Source organism: Pristis pectinata, chromosome 20 (assembly GCF_009764475.1).
Source record: "Pristis pectinata isolate sPriPec2 chromosome 20, sPriPec2.1.pri, whole genome shotgun sequence".
NCBI lineage: Eukaryota > Metazoa > Chordata > Chondrichthyes > Rhinopristiformes > Pristidae > Pristis > Pristis pectinata.
Window position 1 is genome coordinate 9,388,939 of NC_067424.1, and position 19,091 is coordinate 9,408,029.

General features: G+C 42.5%; 1 protein-coding gene across 15 annotated transcripts in view; it reads right to left on the reverse strand.

Moving 5' to 3' along the window:
• The window catches only part of plekha6 (pleckstrin homology domain containing, family A member 6), a 291,418-nt gene that overhangs the window by 25,611 nt on the left and 246,716 nt on the right, over positions 1–19,091 (reverse strand). For 13 of the 15 annotated variants that reach the window (XM_052034354.1, XM_052034352.1, XM_052034356.1 and 10 more), the window contains 8 exons: positions 18,505–18,985; positions 16,800–16,880; positions 13,973–14,026; positions 8,133–8,198; positions 5,053–5,133; positions 4,147–4,296; positions 1,996–2,097; positions 1,637–1,751 (listed from right to left, as the gene is read on the reverse strand). In XM_052034354.1, coding sequence (XP_051890314.1) covers positions 1,637–1,751; positions 1,996–2,097; positions 4,147–4,296; positions 5,053–5,133; positions 8,133–8,198; positions 13,973–14,026; positions 16,800–16,880; positions 18,505–18,985 — 1,130 coding nt within the window. The remainder of the gene's footprint in view (positions 1–1,636; positions 1,752–1,995; positions 2,098–4,146; positions 4,297–5,052; positions 5,134–8,132; positions 8,199–13,972; positions 14,027–16,799; positions 16,881–18,504; positions 18,986–19,091) is intronic. The other 2 variants (XM_052034357.1, XM_052034355.1) reach the window with 2 other exon arrangements.

Sequence of the window (19,091 nt, forward strand, 5' to 3'; positions counted from 1 at the left end):
CCAGTCACCAGGTTGAGTTGAATTCCATGCATTTTCAATGAAGCTGACCCTACTCAACTTCCTCATGATCTCCTGAAACCGCAGCATATGGACCCGGTGTTGGACCTCCTGCATCTTGATCACCGCAGTTCAGGGCAGCTGCCTCTGTAACTGATTGAGGAACAAACCAGCCCAGTGGCAGCACTTTTAATGACAGCCTTGAACTTATATCGCATCTTTCAGGACATCTCAAAATTCTTTACAACCAATGAAGTACGTCTGAAATATAGTCACTGTTGTAATACAGGAAAGGCAGTGGACACACTCGTACAATAAACTTCTTGTTTCCTTACGACATACGAGTCTATTTGGCTCATCGAATCTGTACCAGCTCACAGAGCAATCTCACTACCTCACTAATTTCCCCAGAACTTATTCTTCCCTCATTCCCATCAACAACCCACCCCATCACAGATTCTAGCATTCATAAGGGCAAATGAGAGTGACTACTTAACCTACCACCCCCATGTTTTTGGGATGTGGAAAGAAACTGGAGCAAGCTACATGGTCACAGGGGCAATGTATAAACACACAGAAAGCACCAGATGTCAGGATTGAACCTAGATCACTGGTCCTGTGAGGCAGCAGCTACCAGCTACACCGCTCTGCACTCCAATTAAACTAATGTTCTGGTCACCTACTTTTACTTATGCTGGCCAGGACATTAGGAAGAACTCCCCTGTTGCTCTTTGAGTCAGTGCAGTGGTCTTCCTCCAAGGGAGCAGAAAGGGGCAGGGTTCATCATTGACCAATGTTAGCTGCAGATGCAGCCCAATACATCATCGGTAGTATCAAAATGAGGTGCTGCCTCAAGGAGGCAACATCCATCATCAAAGTTCCCCACCATCCGGGCCATGCCATCTTCTCACAGCTACGATTGGGCAGGAGGTACAGAAGCCTGGAAGTCCCACACCACATTCAAGAACAGCTACTTCCCTTCAACCATTCGGTTCTTGAACCAACTGGTACACCCCTAATCACTACCTCGGTATAGCAACACTCTGACCATTTTGCACTACAATGGGACTTTTTTTTTGTTCTAATTGTGTTCTTTCTTGTAAAAATTGTGTGTAATTTATGTTTTATTTATGTTTTTCTTGTGAATGCTGCTTATCTGATGCTATGTGTCCGTGATGCTGCTGCAATTAAGTCTTTTATTGCACCTGTGCATGCATGTACTTGTGCATATGACAATAAACTCGATTTTGGCTTTGGTGCCGAGAAGAGGCAGATTCTGTCGGTTATGTGCTCAGTCTTCCATAGTGAGAGTTCAACCCACAACCTTCTGACTTTCAGACTAATGAGCTAAATCCAAGGTAAGCACAGCATCTGAGAATGGTGCTCCAGGGCTTGTGATCAAAAATTCAAAAGGTATAACCATTTCGTACCAGGTACATCATGAATTAATTTTCCTGGAGCAGAACTTTGCGTGACAGAGGAACTCATCCTGATCTTGGTCACAGGGCAGGACACAGTAATGGTTTTCAGCAGGTAAATCCGTTACCCTTCATGACACCAAGGCCCTGCAATAGCTACATCTGGGCCCTGAGCTCTTTGCATACTATCTGTGAAACAATGGCCATAGGAGATCCCGTACCATTCTGTTTGACAGGCTCTGCTGTAACCCTGTCGGGATAGTTCTTCCTCAGGCCCTCCATGACATCCTGGATTTTCCAGAGTTCCTTCTGAATGTGCTTATACCCCACTTCAACCTGAAAAAGTAACACAGAGCCATTTACTATCCCTCAACATGCAATCAGTTTTTATATTAAGACGTTTATGTTAGATGACAATATCCAAAATCATTTAAAGATGTGATTGGATGGTTAGGATGCATGTTGTCATGAGTTAGGGATGGATGAGAAGATTATTGGTTTAACCTCAGTCCCAGATTAATTTCTCTCAGCATGGATGATAACTGATCATTCTATATTTATGATTTGATGGCAGTGTTACCTGCGTTCCCATGGGGCTGTTCAGCTGCTCCCACAAGTCATTGTGAATGATGGACAACTCCATTTTGAGGGCATCGCACTCCATTTTTGTGTTTGCAAAGGCCTAAAACAAGTGTAATGTGCAAAGCAGGACCAGAATACAAGTCAATACATGTCTTCAAACTCTTAATGCCTAAAGTATACTCAATAGAAAAGATCAAAGATTTTTTCTTAAATTAATGACTGGCCTTAAATCTACAACTTCATTTATCACTGAAGGCAAGCAGTGGATGTAACAAAGAACGATTCCCCGTGTGTGAAGTATTCACCACTGATTGGTGGCCTTTACTTGCATCGTGGCTGATAGCACAATTGCAAAAAGGCTTGGGCATCACAGGGGCAACCATATCCGATTTGCAACCAAGGAGCTGAAGCACTCTCACCCACCTCAGCACAGACCTGTCAATTTATTTTCTTATTTGCAATCCATTGGATCTTCCCATTCAACCTGGTAATGACAATCCCTCTTTCTACTTCGCTGCAGTCTGTGACCTTAAGCCAGCTCTAGATGGCATCAGCTCGCAGACCTGTGCACCTTTTCAATAGATCAAACTCCCATTGACTGCCAGGACATTTGAGTATTCTGGGCAAGATGTCCTTAAGTGGGTACAATCGACCTCCCTACAGAAGAACCTTAACAGCCTGGATCATCTGCACGTTGAGTCGAAACACCATTTGGATGAGCATGTGATTGTAAACTTGGTGCCTTGATGGGGTGTTTGGGGACAAGCAATTATATGGATAATCTAGGTGTGGTTGAAAAGGCAATAAAATTGACTAACAAAAACTAGAAGGGATCTGTTGTTTTACTGAAATCACAATCATTATTCTGTTAAAATTTAATGTATCTGGTTAACAAGAGTATTTTTCTGGAAAACGGTGATCAAAGAAATAACTGGTCCATAAGCTTAAGTGTAAATCTGTATAATGGGCATTCACGAGGGAATCACGAAAATTGAGTTCAGTAATGTCCTGATCCTATATTGTGAACATATGTCTCTTTATCGAGGTGTGTCTAGGTGCCTCTTTCTTTTATTTGTTCCTGCGATACTAGCAAGACCGGCATTTCAAACCCTAATTGCCCCTCCACCTTAGTTAAGCACTAACTTCATTGGTGTCCCTAGAGCCATATTGAAGCCAGAGAAGAGAAACGGATGGTTTTTCACAACAATCCAGAAGTTTCATGATCACCATTACTGACACTATGTGATTACTTACTTGAGCTTACATTACAACTGCCTTGACAGGATTTGAACTCATTTGAACAGGACTCTGGATATTAGACCAGTAACTTAACCATTATGCCACCACCCACTGTACTGTACTGTATGTGTCTGTTTGTGCTTAAGGCTGCCTTAGAAGTGGCGACACAGGTAGAGATGGTGGTGAAGAAGGTGTTTGGCACACTTGCCTTCATTGGTCAGGGCACTGAGTACAAGAGTACATCATGTTACAGCTGTATAGGATGTTGGTGAGTAGTGTGTGCAGTTCTGGTCACCATGCCATAGGAAGGATGTGAATAAACTAGAGAGGCTGCAGAAAAGATTCACAAGGACATACATGGGTTGCCTGGACTGGAGGGCTTGAGATATAAGGAGAGACAGGATAAGAGGTGACTGCTTTCCCTGGAGCAAAGGAGGCTGAGGGGTGACCTTATGGAGATTTACAAAATTATGAGGGTCTAAAATCATAAGGTGGATGGTCACAGGTTTTTTTCCCCCAGGGTAGGGAAGTCTAAAAGTAGAGGGCATAGGTTTAAGGTGAGATGGGAAAGATTTAAAGGGGACTTGAGGGACAACTTTTTCCACACAGAGGGTGATGGTTACATGGAACGAGCTGCCAGAGGAGGTGGTAGAGGCAGGTACAATTACAATGTGTAAGTGACATTTGGACACGTTCATGGATAGGAAAGGTTTAGAGGGATATGGGCCAAATGCAGGCAAGTGAGACTAGCTCAGGTAGGTCAGCATGGATGAGTTGGGCCGAAGGGCCTGTTCCCTTGCTGTATAACTCTGTGACCTTATCCTTTTGACTGTGCATGTGTTTATGTAAATTTTAAGGCAGTAAGATGAATCAAGACAGGAACCACCTCACACCGACACTGCTCCCATACCGTAGTCGCTTGTGAGAGTTCTCCGCGGATATTGACCAACTGGTTCTGTAAGGACTCCTTTTTCTGCACGAGTTGCTCAGTGTAACTCGGCTGGTTACGGTACATTGCCATCTCCCGATGGGTTGTTTCCAAGGCACTTTCCAGAGACTCCTGGAGTGCAATAGAAGCAAAGGTAAAAATTCACCAGATCCACAAGAATGTTTAAAATGACCTAGACACAAGATTAAAGAACTAAAACAAAACAAAGTAACACCCAAAGCCAGGTTTTTAACCACTGTTGATAAGTGAAATGAAAGGTGACAAATTAGCTATTGAGGACCAATGGCCTTCTGGAACTTGCACACTGCTTAAATGCCACAAACTGGGGTGAGATGGGAGAGATAAAGGATAAAGAGGACAGAGAGAGGAGGAGAAGATGAAGATGGGCTGAAAGAGGAATAATGGTCAAGGTCTGAAATAAAGCAGAATATGCTGGAAATATTGGTAAGGTGGCATCTATGGAGAGAGAAACAGGGCTAACGTTTCAGGTCAATGAACTTCCATCAGAACTGAATTCAGGTGCAGTTTGGTAAAGATGATACGACTGCCTCGTAAGGAGAAATAGTGTAATGTGTAACAATCGTAAATCAACAATACTTCACGGCTTCTCTTCGGTTCCCATCTACAACAAAATAACCTGTTTGACCCAAACACAGTCTTATTCCACTGGCCTCTGGTGTCAATGTGTGTGGGGCCCATACTGCCCAAGTACAGCAAGGAGGGAACCCAATTCAATCAGTGGTCTGCTTCCCAGTTGCCTGGATGCTGGGCAAGGAAGGGCCAGAGAGCTACAGGGTGCAAGGGTCTCCCTACACAAATGGGCCAAGATGCTGAGCTTGAGAACGAGAGCAAAAGTGTTAACTCTACCTTCTCCTTCCGCAGTTGGAGGACCCACTTCTCCTGTTCCCGCTGGTTCTTGGTCTGCTCACAAAGTCGACCCAGCAATTTCTGTCTCAAAAGAAGAAGAGGAGTGCAGTTAATTTTCAGGTGCACCTTTAATTGAGACTACAGAGAGGCAGGAGTTCCCGCTTGCAAGAGCTGTCGGCCTCAAGAATGACGCCAGTGATGGCCTACATCTTGCTGCTCAAGAAGCATGAAAATCCCTTTGGGGAAAATTGTCCCTGCTTGTGAGAAGATAATTGCAGGCAACCCAGGGCTGTGTCACTGGGGAGCTAGTTGTGGGCTAACTGCTACGACTGTCATACTTTGATATGGAGATCTTACGTTTTACTTCATTTCTGGGATGTCAAAGCTCTGCCAGAATCAGTATTTCATGAATACCCCCACCGGCCCTCAAGAAGGTGTTAATGAGCCTCCTCCTTGAACCACTGCACTGGTGTGCTGTTGGGGAGGGAGTTCCAGGATTTGGACCTGGTGACAATAAAAGAATGGTGATATGTTCCCAAGTTAGAAAAACACTTACAGATTAGAGGTCTGTTCTAGTACAAGCTAAAACTTGACACAGCCAAGACAACCAAGCACTTATAATATTTTTCCATACCCAACCCTTGTCATAATGTTATGTTGCAGTTATACAAGACGCTGGTGCAGCTGCATTTGGAATACTGCGTTCAGTTTTGGACACCCTATTAGAGGAAGGATTCCATAACGCTGGAAAAAGTGCAGAAGACTGAGTTATGGGGAGAGGTTGAGCAGATTGGGACTACTGGAGTGTAGGAGAATGAGGGGTGATCTTATAGAGGTGTATAAAAATCATAAGGGGCATAGATAGGGTGAATGCACATGGTCTTTTTCACACCATTGGGGAATCAAGAGGGGAAAGATTTAATAGGAATCTGAGGGACAACTTTTTCACCCAGAGGGTGGTCCGCACATGGAGTGAGCTGCAGAGGAAGTGATTGAGGCCCGTACAATAACAACATTTAAAAGCTACTTGGACAGATACATGGATAGGGAAGGTTTAGAGGGATATGGGCCAAAGTGGACTAGCTTAGATGGGAATCTTGGTTGGCATGGACCAGTTGGGCCAAAGGGTCCATTTCTATGCTGTATGACTTTACGATTCGATAAATCCAACAATCTCAAACACACTACTAATCTGTTTGAGGATTAAAAAAAGCAAATATTGATTAAGTCAAAGGACACACACACAGTAAATCATTCAGGCCTGAGTAGTTGAGTTGGGTTGACCTGACCTACAACCAAATGTTTCATCATAATGTGCACCTCACCTGACCCGAACATGGCACATTTAGCCAGGGCCCGAAGGGCTCAGGGTGAGGGGCCAGGTTGTATTACAGCTGGTGGCTCCTCCATTTGGAAAAAGGATAGAAAAGAGTGAGAGGTGGATGGAAAGAAAGTGCGTTAGGGTCTCAGGATACGGGTGAGCCATTCAGGACTGAGCAGAGGAGAAATTTCTTCCATTAGAAGCTTATGAACCTTTGGGATTTGCTACTTCAAAGAGCTGTAGATGCTTAGTCATTAAGATCAATGGAGATATTGGGTTTAGACAGGAAAGTGGTGTCAAGGTCATGGTCTCTCTGAATGGTGGAGTAGCTTTGGGGGCTGCATTGCCTTCTTAAATCAAGACAAAATTATTGTTTACCCTCTGTGCCCACCCCACCCCCAATATTCTCTCTTCTCCTGAAGTCACCAGTCCCCAATGAGATTTTGTTCACCAGTCGTGCATTGCTCTGAGGTACCCTCTGCACCAAAGGGCTGTTCTCTACGTCCAAATCTAAGCAAGAAGGGGCAGCAGGCTATTCAACTACAGGGGCAACACTGAACCAGAAGATCTGATATCCACACATTTTTCTTGACAAGCAGGACTCAATAAATATCAAAATGAAGCAGGAAATTTCAAAACTGAAGCTTCGTAAGCCTTTAAGGTGGAAGTAAACAGATTTTTCAAAGATTGAGGGTTATGGGGAACTGACACAGAAGTGGAGTTGAGGCCAGCATAGGTCAGCCATGATCATACTGAATGACAGGGCAGGTTTGAGGGGTCTACTCCTGCTCCCAGTTTCCTATGTTCTTGTGAAAACTTGGATTTTCTCCTCCACGATTCTTGACCCCCCCCCCATCCCTCCATCTTCTTCCCCAAGCCAGGCAGCCTGAGGGATTTTGTGAGTCCCCAGCATTAATTAGTGAGGCCAAACCTAGGACCTTTAAGTCAAGTTTGCACATTCTTCCCATCTTTGCATGGGTTTCTGCTGGGTGCTCCATTTTCCTCTCACATCCCAAAGTTGTGCTGGTAGGTTAATCGGCCACTGATAATTACCCCTAGTGTAGATGGCTGGCAGCAGAATCAGGCTGAAGTGGATGGGCATGTGAAAGGGAATAGGTTACAAGGAAATAAATGAGGGAACAAAACTGGTGGAAACGCTAGGAGAGCTGGCATAGCCTCAATGGGCCAAATGGCCTCTTATTTTGTAAGGAAACATAAAAACAAGAATGAAATAATTGGAGGGTGGACCTGAGACACGCAGAGAGCAAAACTCTTTACTTTTGACGTTAAGAAGGAAAGGGAAGTAAAAGAACCAAGAACGCAGTGTTCATAAAATAATGTTCCATTCCCTACCCCCAACCTTTAATTTCGTCACATTTCCTGAGAACACTGATTCTTACTGAGACTTATTTCACTGGTTGTTGGTAAACCTGAGGTAAACTTGGTTAAATGGGCATCCTTCACATGGTTTATAACGGGGAAGATTTTCGACCAATGTCCAGCTACACAGTTGAAACCTCTCAGGGAAGAGGAGGAGTTAATAGAAATCACCCCCTCCCACACCACAGCACTCCTCGTATCCTCACCATCCCTTGCCTCAAGTCTATGAATTGTCTGCACATGGCCCCTCCTCCCGATGGACAATAGTAAATACAGAACTGAAATCCTGTGGATTCATTTATCCCTGACTAGGACTTTGGATTCCAGCAACACAGAAATAATCTTTCAAACAAACAGGTAATTAATTGGTAAAACTTACATCAATCTCCACCTCGTCGACCTTGTAATGGTGCAGACCGTCCTGGTATCTGTCCTGATATGGAACCTGCAAACATCAGTAATCATTAAGGGCTTTGACCTTGCTGTAAGGGACATACCCATCAAGATCATTACTGCACTGTCGCACAGTCAATTTATCGCTGCCTGTCTCTGATTTGGTTTCTTAATGGTCATCGAGCGTTGCTCAGCCTTTTCTCTTTACTGATTGCTGGACTCAATGTCACATTCCTCAATCTAATGGGAGCATCACGCAGCAAAGGTCCGGGTTAGACCAGGAAAACACACTGGGAGCGATCCAGTGCAGTGCAAGCTTGCTTCACCTTCTCTGCCTGATACTGATCCAGGGAGCATTGAATTGAAGCTCCCTGCATGCACAGAGTGTGTATATGTGTGTGTATGTATGTGTGTATATATATAGATATAGATATATATAGATATATAAAACAGGCAAGTGGAGGTAAAGATCTTTGGAATAAAACTTCTCCAGGACAGACTTGGTGTGGAAAAGAGTCTGAACTCTGAGGGAGATTGAGTGATGTCGTAGTCTTTAAAGAGCAGCATGAAAACGCAGGGGAAAGTTCAAAGTGAGTTTCCAGGGAAGGTTACTGTTAAAATCCCATATGCAGTGCTATTAGATTGGACCTGTCTCTTGGTGGTGTTCAAGTTAGGCCACCCTGTGCCACACTAGCCAATTGGGTCTTCAACCATTCAATGCTGGCTGCTCTTCATCCACTGCTCTGCTCTGCTCCTGGGCTACCTCAGCCATTGCTTCCTCTGCAGCCACTCTTGTTGTATGTCAGACTCTGGAACCCTTTCCCAAGACCCTTCTTCCTGGCACCTCCCACCCTGGCCTCAATATCTGTCCTTGTGAACCGTATTCTCTGCTGCCCCCTCCCAATGCTTCCTTCCATTCTTGTTCAACATTTTTTAAACTCATTCCCACTCATCTTTTCATCTGCTGTGCTCATCTTTTCATACTTCTCTGCTGACAGGGAGCATTACAGAAACCTATTCCTTGCACTGGTAACATGGCCCACTGAACTGGCCACGAATAATTTATATCAGAGTCCGTTCAAGGCAATGACACCACCAGTGACTTACACTTTGAAATTATATGGCTTTTTTCTATTACTATAGGCACAAACCCAAGCATGAGCTCTTCCTCAATAAGTTCACTTTCAATTGACCCGAATTAGTTAGCTAACATATTAAACAAGCCACAATGCATTGGGTAGGGTCTCCCACCTTGACATCCAGGACAACTTCAGATCGAATGTGTTCTTTAGTTATGCACATATTGCTTCTTTCATACCAAAGGCCTTACTTCAACAGCATGAATTAATTACTAATTCACTGGCACTGTGTGAATCCCAATGAACCAGCCCCTTCTTATCCATTGGTATTGTTTGAATCCTAATGAATCAAATCCCCAGGCCTTCACTGCATTGAATTCCAATGGACCATCTCCTTTTGATTCACTCCAATTACAACTGTACAAAATCCCAATAGATTCAATGATTTTTCATTCCCTCCTAAAGCTAGAACATAATACTCCAGATGAGTAAACTTCTTCTCACTTACTAGTTAGAAACTACCATGTTGTTAACTCATACAGCACAGTTCACCTTATGCATGCAGCACATTTGTACAATACAGGTCTTTGTTTAGTGCTCTGTGGTATTTTTCCTTAGATGGGCTGCCAAGTGAATAAGTAGTCTGTGTACTGAAACTTGTCAGTTAACCCTGATTTGTACAGAAGGTCTTGAGAAAGTCAGAGAGCTTTAATCAAAATTAACCTCTTTGAGCATATTCTAAACAGTCACATCTATCAATATGTGCAAATTGCGCAATTCCCTGAATACTTAGCTTCAAGAAATTAAACACAGTGAACTCTGCTTAACCCCATTGTCTCCACAGGGAGATAGTCTTCCATCAATCTACACTCATTCCCAGAGACTGGGTATTAATTAAATGTAAGTTTAGGAGGGATAAAGTTGATGCCAGATATTGCCACTCTAAAGATGCCTAATTTAAAACAACCAAGTTCGGCACAGTGGCACAGCCAGTAGGGTCACTGCCTCGGAACGCCAGAGATGATGGGTTCAATCCTGACCTTGGGCATTGACTGCATGAGTTTGCTGATAATGGCACATTTTACCCTGCTCTGTGGAATGGGGGATATGTTCATCCATGCCATTTTGCGTATGAAGTAAAAATGCAAATACATTTTAATAACTGGATGATTAAAATCTATTTGCCTGACCAGTGTCGGCTTATTTCCTGTTCAAACAGGGGATGAAGGTGAGCAACTAATGGATGCAAAGTTAAGACAACTAGCAAAAGAACCAGATAGGAAGCAAGGAATTTTTCCTTTTTAAGCAGAGAATTAGAATAAAACTGAAGTGGAAGCAGATTCAATGGTAGCTATTAAAAGAGAATGGTTAGAAGGGATATACTTAGAAGGGAATATACTTAGGGAATATACTTAGAAGGGAACGTTTTGCAGTGCTAAGGGGAAGAATGCAGGTGTGAAGGTAATTAGACAGATCTTTCAAAGTCCCAATGCCTGACCAACCTCCTCCTGTCCTGCGTCACTCTACAACTTTGATCTTTGAGATGTTTCGGAGATGTGATAAGGTGTCACATGAATGCAGGTTTTCCTTTTGGTTATTACCAACTGAATATTGAATGAGGATTCTTGCATAATGGGATAAATACACCACATTATGTTTTTCTCCTGTAATATTTAAGCTGATAACAGAAAATCTGAGTTATCACAGGTCATTATTTAACTTCACAATGCCTCAGTTTTCATTTTGTTCCAACCTACGTAGTGAAAATTGGTAAGTGAATGCAAATATATTGCTTGTGAATCCGTGTTCTGCTCAAAAGATTTTTACGAACTGGATTAGTAAGCAGGGTTTGAAAAACATTAGTGAATTGACATGGAAGCAGTAGATTAAGTTCCCCGCTCAAATGAGTGGTGTAACATTGACAAAACAGCAGCACCTCGTGAGTTGTAACACTCTCATCAAGTTAATTTCAAATGTCAGGGAGGGTTGAACGTAACATTTGGTTCCAAGTATACAACTTGTTTACTTAGAGCGATAACTCCACTTTACAATGGCTTTAAGATGCTGTACATGTATCGTAGCAACAGACACCAAAATATCCTGCAACATCCACACTCAAATACACTGTAAGTTTGGAATTCGTGTAAGACTCTGATGCAAGTCCCTGCTTCCTATGTGATACCAGCTACTGGTTATGGAAGTGAACAATGGAATCAACTATTCAAAGCTTCTCACTGCCTCAGGAAAGCAGCCAACATAATCAAGCACTCCTCCCACCCCGGTCACTCTCTCTCCTCCACCCTCCCATCAGGCGGAAGATACAAAAGTTTATCAACACGTACCACCGGGTTTAGGGACAGCTTCTATCCCACTGTAATAAGACTCTTGAATGGACCTCTTATACAATAAAAATGAATTCTTGATTTCTCAATCTACCTCATCGTGGACCTTGGTACTTTATTTTTTTTACTTGCACTGCACTTTCTCTGTAACTGTAACATTATATTCTGCATTCTTTTCTTTTGTACTACCTTGATGTACTTATGTATGAAATGATCTGTCTGGATGGCAGGCAAACAAAAGCTTTTCACTGTATCTCAATACATATGACAATAATAAACCAATTACCAATTAAATTGTCTGAGTTCAACCATTATCAACCATAATCAATATTTCTTTCATTTGTTTTAATCCTAAACCTTGCTGATAAAATGGAAATTTCCATTCAGAAGGTTAACAGGGATTGGTCTGGGTCTGTTGACCTCATTGACGGCATCAGTGCCTTAAGGACAACCAACTAAATACCACTTCCCAAAAAAATGAGCTTGCTTTATAGCCAGTTATTACATTATATAGAATATACCACGAACACTACCTCATTATTCCTTTTTTTGTGCACTATTTGTTTGTCTTTGTCACTTATAGTAATTTTATATCTTTGCACTGTACTGCTGCCACAAAACAACAAATTTTATGTCAGTGATAATAAACTTGATTCTGACTACCAGGGCCTATCAGATCTATGCTGATGCACAGACCTCTTCCCACAGTACTTCTTCAATTTAAGGAGCATACCTTTCTATTCCACGTTTATCTAGCTTTCCATTAAATTCATCAGAACTATTTTCCTTAATTGTCGCACAAAGCAGCAATTCCAGGGTCTAACTACTCTCTCCGTGAAAAGTTTCATCTGAATTTTCCACTGGATTTGTTTTATATTAGTTCATATTTACCTTGTTTTTCTTGCCTTTAGCTGTAAGTTCCAGTCGCTGCCTCCATATGGTAACATGTTCTTGTTTCTTACCTATCAACCCTCTTTTATTGTTTTAAAGAGGTCTATTAGGTGGCCCCTCAGACTTTCCCAAGGAGATCACCAGCCTGTTTAGTCTGCCTTGATGGATTAGACTTCATTCACAAAGATGCAAGCAATCTCTCCAAACTCCAGGAGGCATCAGGGAAGCAACTTGCTCCAAATGAACATGGTCTCAGGACAGGGAAGAGGTAATTTATATAAACAAAGCAATCGGAGGGTTCTGTCTGATTGTATAATTACAGAGCGTATATCACATCAGGTAGCCTGCTGGATTTTTGGTAAGGTTACTGAGGATTTATTCAATGATGTTACCAGAACTTAATAGAGATCAGTGTGCTCTGTGAGTACATTAACAGGATGTCGATGAAAACAAAAAACATTAAATGGCCATAGGAGAAGTATCAAGGTTTGCCCCAGTCTTGGAGACAGTACGGCCCAGGTTAATAATTGTAATCCCCATTATAACAGCATTCATCACTATTTCGACTGTTTTAGCATGAATTGTCCTTCGAAGAGGCAAGCTCTCTGATAAGTATCAAATCCCCATTGGGAAAAAAACCCTTTTGATGTGGTCTGCTGCTTGAGAGAGACATTCCTTTAATATTTTTAAGCTCTTATTAACATATCCTTTCATGTGGGTTTTGCCTTCCAATAACTAATCCCTTTTAATTGTTTCATTAGAAAAGAGCTAAATCATAACGTCTTCAAGTACATCCTGTCACATGGTACATCATGTCAGTGCATACAGTCCAGACAATGCCCTTGATCAAATAAATATTGCTATTATTTTTGTATTTTCCCTGGGGATGGAATTCACAGGGCAACAGGCTTCATCCCTGTGGCCGTTTCCTTACACCCACCATGCGAGCAAATCAGCAGATGTGTCTAGAACGAGGATTGAATTGTCCACCTTCTCCCTCAGAAGGAGAATCACAACTAGGCCAAAGGCTCACTCCTTCCCACTTTCAAATATAATTTTGCTTCCAACTATCCTGATACTTAACTTTACAATGTCAACTTTGTTAATAATTACTCTAATAGAATTAATTCAAAGTCTTTACATTGAGAAATTATTCATGTGTAAAGTAAACAGATAAAACACTCCTTTGAAGTACTTTTAACCATTTCCTTGACATTCTTCCATCTAATCTGCTTCTGTACAATTGCATACTTATAATGACCTATATTATGAGAGGTCATTATAAATATGTGATTGTGCATTTTGATAATTGAACAACTTCATTTAAATGTTATTTAAGTCAAGGCTGTGATGTGCTGAGTAACCTCAAATTTTGAACATTAGGTGATTTTGGCTTCTCATGGTCTTTGACTTGATTTCCTTACTTAAGAGTTCGACCGGACTTAAAACCTTGTCACTTCACCTTTGACCAATGAGGAACATATACCAGTACCGTTTTGCACATTGAATCCCACCTGCTGATCCAAAAAATCTAGTTTCCTTTGCAACTGAAGGTCTAGAATTTCATCCTGCCACATCACGGGGACAAAGGAGTCGAACAGTTACAGAATGTAGAACACAGAAGGAAGCAAAGAGTTAGTGAGCAGAAAGAAGTGGTTCATTAAAGTTTCTTAGAGAACCTTCTGACAGACAGTATTTCTCAAGGAAGGACATATAAATAAACCAGACTTCCACATCTAACAATCCTTCTCATTTGTATTGCAAAGGTAGTGCTGTATAATTCGTACTAAATAGGATTGTAATAGTAAAACCAAATGTGATGGCCTCTGGAATGTAAAATGATTTGTGGGAATGGCATTTAGTGCAGAAAATCCATAAGACCATAAGATGTAAGAGCAGAATTAGGCCATTCAGCTCATCGAGTCTGCTCTGCCATTTAATCATGGCTGATTTTTTTTTCAACCCCATTCTCCACCCTTTTCCCTGTAACCCTTAACCCCCTTACCAATCAAGAACCTGTTAATCCCTGCCTTAAGTACACCCAATGGCTTGGCCTCCACAGTGGCAATGAATTCCACAGATTCACCACCCTCTGGCTGAAGAAATTCCTCCTCATCTCAGTTCTAAAGGGATGCCCCTTTATTCTGAGGCTGTGCCCTTGGATCCTAGGCTCTCCTACTAATGGAGACATCTTCTCCACGTCCACTCTATCCAGGACTTTCAATATTCGGTAGGTTTCAATGAGATCCCCTTCATGGACATCCACTTTATATCATAAACATTTGTCGTTTGTGATATATATAAAAATAACAGATGAAAACGCAGATGGGTTGGTTTGTAAGGTTGCAGAGGATATAAAAATTGGTGGCATTGTGGACATAAGGAAGGTTGTCAAAAGATACAGCAGGATACAGGTCAGTTCCAGTTATGGGCAGAGAAATGGCAGATGGAGTTTAATCTGGGCAAGTGTGAGGTGTTGCACTTTGGGAGGTCAAATGTAAGGGGAAAGAATACAGTTAACGGTAGGGCCCTTAACAGCACTGATGTACAGAGGGATCTTGGGATCCAAGTCCATAGCTCCCTGAAAGTGGCAACGCAAGTAGATAGAGTGGTAAAGAAGGCGTATGGCATGTTTGCATCATTAGGGACACAGAATATAAGAGTCACGTTGCAGTTGTATAAAACTTTGGTTAGGCCACGCTTGCAGTATTTGCATACAGTTCTGGTCGCCCCATTACAGGAAGGACGTGGAGGCTTTGGAGAAGGTTCAGAAGAGATTTATCAGGATGCTCCCTGGATTAGAGGATAGCTACAAGGAGAGGTTGCACAAATGTGGACTGTTTTCTCTGGAGCGCAGGAGGCTGAGGGGAGACCTGACAGAAGTTTATAAGATTATGAGAGGCATAGATAGGGTAGACAGCCAGAATCTTTATCGCAGGGTAGGAATGTTGAATATTAAAGAGCATAGCTTTAAGGAGAGAGGGAGAAAGTTTTTTTTTACACAGAGACTGGTGGATGCCTAGAGCTACGACCAGGATTGGTATTGGAAGCAGATATGATAGTGGCATTCAAGAGGCTTGCAGATGGGCACATGAATATGCAGGGAATGGAGGGATATGGATCACGTGCAGGCAGAAGGGATTTGTTTAATGTGGCATCATGTTCAGCACAGACATCGTGGACCAAAGGACCTGTTCCTGTGTGGTACTGTTCAATGTTCTATGTTCAAAAATGACAACTCAACCTATAGATTCAAGAATAAACCTACAACAAAAGTCTAGGTCAGAGTAAAAAGATGAGTTTAAGGTGGAGACTGTCTACAGGTCCTCCCCAGATTATGAGCACTCGTCCTTTGTACAGCCCGCACATATGAACGAGCATTTGGGAGACCGACGGGATGGATTTGCCAGTTGCTGTCGGACTGCAGGCATCTTCTGCCGTGTGGGAACTTGGTTCATGGCCACATTTCCAACTTGCAAACTGTCGAGGTTACGAACAGCTGTCAGGATCAGAATTCCTTCGTAAGCTGGGGAGGACCTGTGTACATGGTTATTGTGTGGACCTTTGTAGATTTTACAGCTGAAATCTAGCGAGCTGGGAAAGGTATGAGGGAAACATCTAGCATGTGATTCTACAGACAGAGGAAGATAAGGTAGTATAGATTCATAGAAAATTTATGACACAGGAGGCAGCCATCTGGCCCACTGTGTCTGTGCTGGTTCAGAAAGAGCTACTCTGCAGAATTAATCTATCAACCAGTAGGCTTCATCAACAGCTTATCACTATGGCAACCTTGGCCTCACTATATCAGAGATACTCCTTTGTTCTATTCATCCCTCCCCCACCCTTTCTGGAGATCAGAGATTTTTTAAATGTTGGAGAAAAATTGAGTTTTGAATTTTCAGTCAGTAAAGCAGAGATTAGGCTTAATACTGGGAGAGAAAGTGTCCCTGATTGCAGTTGTCATTTGGTGAGGACGGTTGTGTTCCTAGATTTAGACAGTTGCTAGGCCTGGTTGCCATGGTCCCTAAACTAGAAACCTGGACTTAAAAGAGCTAAGAGCCAAAAATGGGAACTAACACCTTTTCCAATGTTTGAAGATGGGAATTAGGAATGGAAATCAGAAAAATTATGAATGGAGGGCAGACTATGTAAACATGGTGAGGAGAAAAAAGATATTCACATGGTTAAACATTAGAGACAGGAAAGCAGATGGATTCCAGGAGCTGGGGTTTAATAAGCGGGCACAATTAGATCATGCAATCCATTTTCTTGAAGGCAAATTAATCTGTTAATGTATTAAATCAACCGAGTTTGCAGATTGTGGTTTTAGGAACTTACCATCCTGTCTTGCATTGAACGAGAGGCAGTGAAGTGGTATGGGTGTATTCCAGGTGGTCTTCTTTCTCCTGAATATTCGTACTGGTGGGAACAAGGAGAACAAGTTTTATGTTAAAACCAGTCCCAGCAATGGATGCTTTACAAAGAGGACTATCTTTTCAGCAATGCCAATCACATTGCATTTAAATAGCACATCCTGAAACTTCGGTCTATCCTAAAGTGCTTTGTAGATAGTGAGGAATGGTACATTTCCCATTGCAATGTATGGAACACAACAGACATGTTGAGCAAACCAAGCATCTACCACTACCAACGATCAAGTAAACTGGTCTGCTAATGGCGACATTTGAGGGATAAATGTTGACCAGAAATACATCTCCTGTTCTTCTTCAAGATAGTGGCATGGGGTTTTTCATCTCTATTTGACCAAATGTAGCCTTGTTTTAACATCTCAAATCTAAGATGCCACCCATAAGAGTGCAGCACTCCCCTTGTACTCCCCATAGAATGTCAGCCTAGGTTTTTGTGCTCAGTTCTGGCATGGAACTGGAGGCAAAATTGCTACACGACTGAGCACTGCTGACACCAAGACTGTAAGTTAAGATCCTGGCTATATTTTCCAATGTGTTGTGAAGATGGTGTGGTAATATTTGAACAGAAGGGAGATGTCCTGGCACCAGCAATGCTTCCTCAACTAACAACACTGTGATGAAACTAACTGGTTAGTCACTGCAGTCTGATTCAATGCTGTCCCTTAGCTCCAGAATAATAAAAGACTATTGCAAAAGCTACCTCATTTTATTGTTGGGCATCTTTGGAGAGATGCAATTGCAAATTATTTGTCTCCTTCCTATTCCTTTAGTATGAAAATATATGATCCATAAATTCATTTCCGTGGCCCTTGTGATCAATTCCATCAGATCCGTATCTATCTGTCAAACTGTGCAACTACCAATGATAATATTGACACTGTTGAGAATAAAATACAAGCATCATTATCCTTCAAATAGCATGTATGATCTATGAGGTCCGCTATACCTGTGAAACTCTTAAAGTAATAGTACTTCATTATTCTGCAATTTATCATAAGCAAATCTATCTGTGTAAGCAATAAAATTATTCAGGAAAATCACTTAACCCTGTCATATTGATTTATTTTTAAAATTGAATATTGCTAAACAAACATGCGGCTTTGTTGAAATTTCCTGTTCCTTTCCAGAAGCTAAGAGGCTAACTGAATGCTGCTTGCTCTAGGGAAATAAACAACATAAAGGTTTTATTATGTCAAATAAGTCATCTTTGTCCAACAAACCCATTGCTTTTTAATGGTTGAACCTCCCTATTGAATTATTTCCAATCAAACCAGCCCACCCTCCCTGTAACCTTTTCCCATCATCATATGCTCTCCCACCACATTCCCTATAGTAATCCTTCCCAAAGCGAACTAGAATTTCTTCTCTCAAACTCCATCATAGTTCTCACGTTTTTTTCTTAACTTTCAAACACTTTCCCCCTTAACCACATGACCCTTCTTGCAATCTATTATCTCCATCTTCCCATCAATTCCCCCCAGACTCCACCAGAGTAGGGGCAAGTTACAGTGGCCAACTAACCTGCCCACCCAACAGTGAAGTTGGTACGTACAAAAATATAAGGCACCGACAGGGTGACAAGTCACTGGACAGCTGCAAGTGTGAACTGTTACCTTGGCACTGCGAGAGCGACGCAGCGTGTAACCGGGATCTCCAAGACCCTCGTCCCTTTGGGGGGGTACTCTCTCGAGCCGGCCACCCGGAGACCTCACCGGAGAGTAGATATGGTTCACCACCAACGGGCCCTGGGATGGCGAGCGTGGCACAGAACGCGAGCGGGGCTGGAGGGACAGCCTCCGCAGAGTGCCAGCAACACTGTCAACCTCGTGAGGGTAAGGCTGCTGCACCCCATGCCAAACAGGCGAGCCCTGCCCACTGTACGCCTGGCGGCCCTGCCAGTCCCTCATCGGATACGAGGGCTGTCGCTCATTGATTGACCACCGGGCTGTCATCCTGTTGTATGAGGGCACAGAGCAAATGCTGTCCGGACGTCCACCAGGTTGTATAAACTGGGGGTACTCCTCTTGGTAATAGGGTGAGAGCAGATTATAATATTCCGGCACTTCTCTGGTTGGAGTGTGGTATACCTGTGAACTGAAGAGAAGAGAAACAATCAGGACCACAACAACAGTGGTTCGGAGGCACAAGAGAGGTTGCAGATGCTGGAATCTGGAGCAACGCACAAGAAGCTCGAGGAACT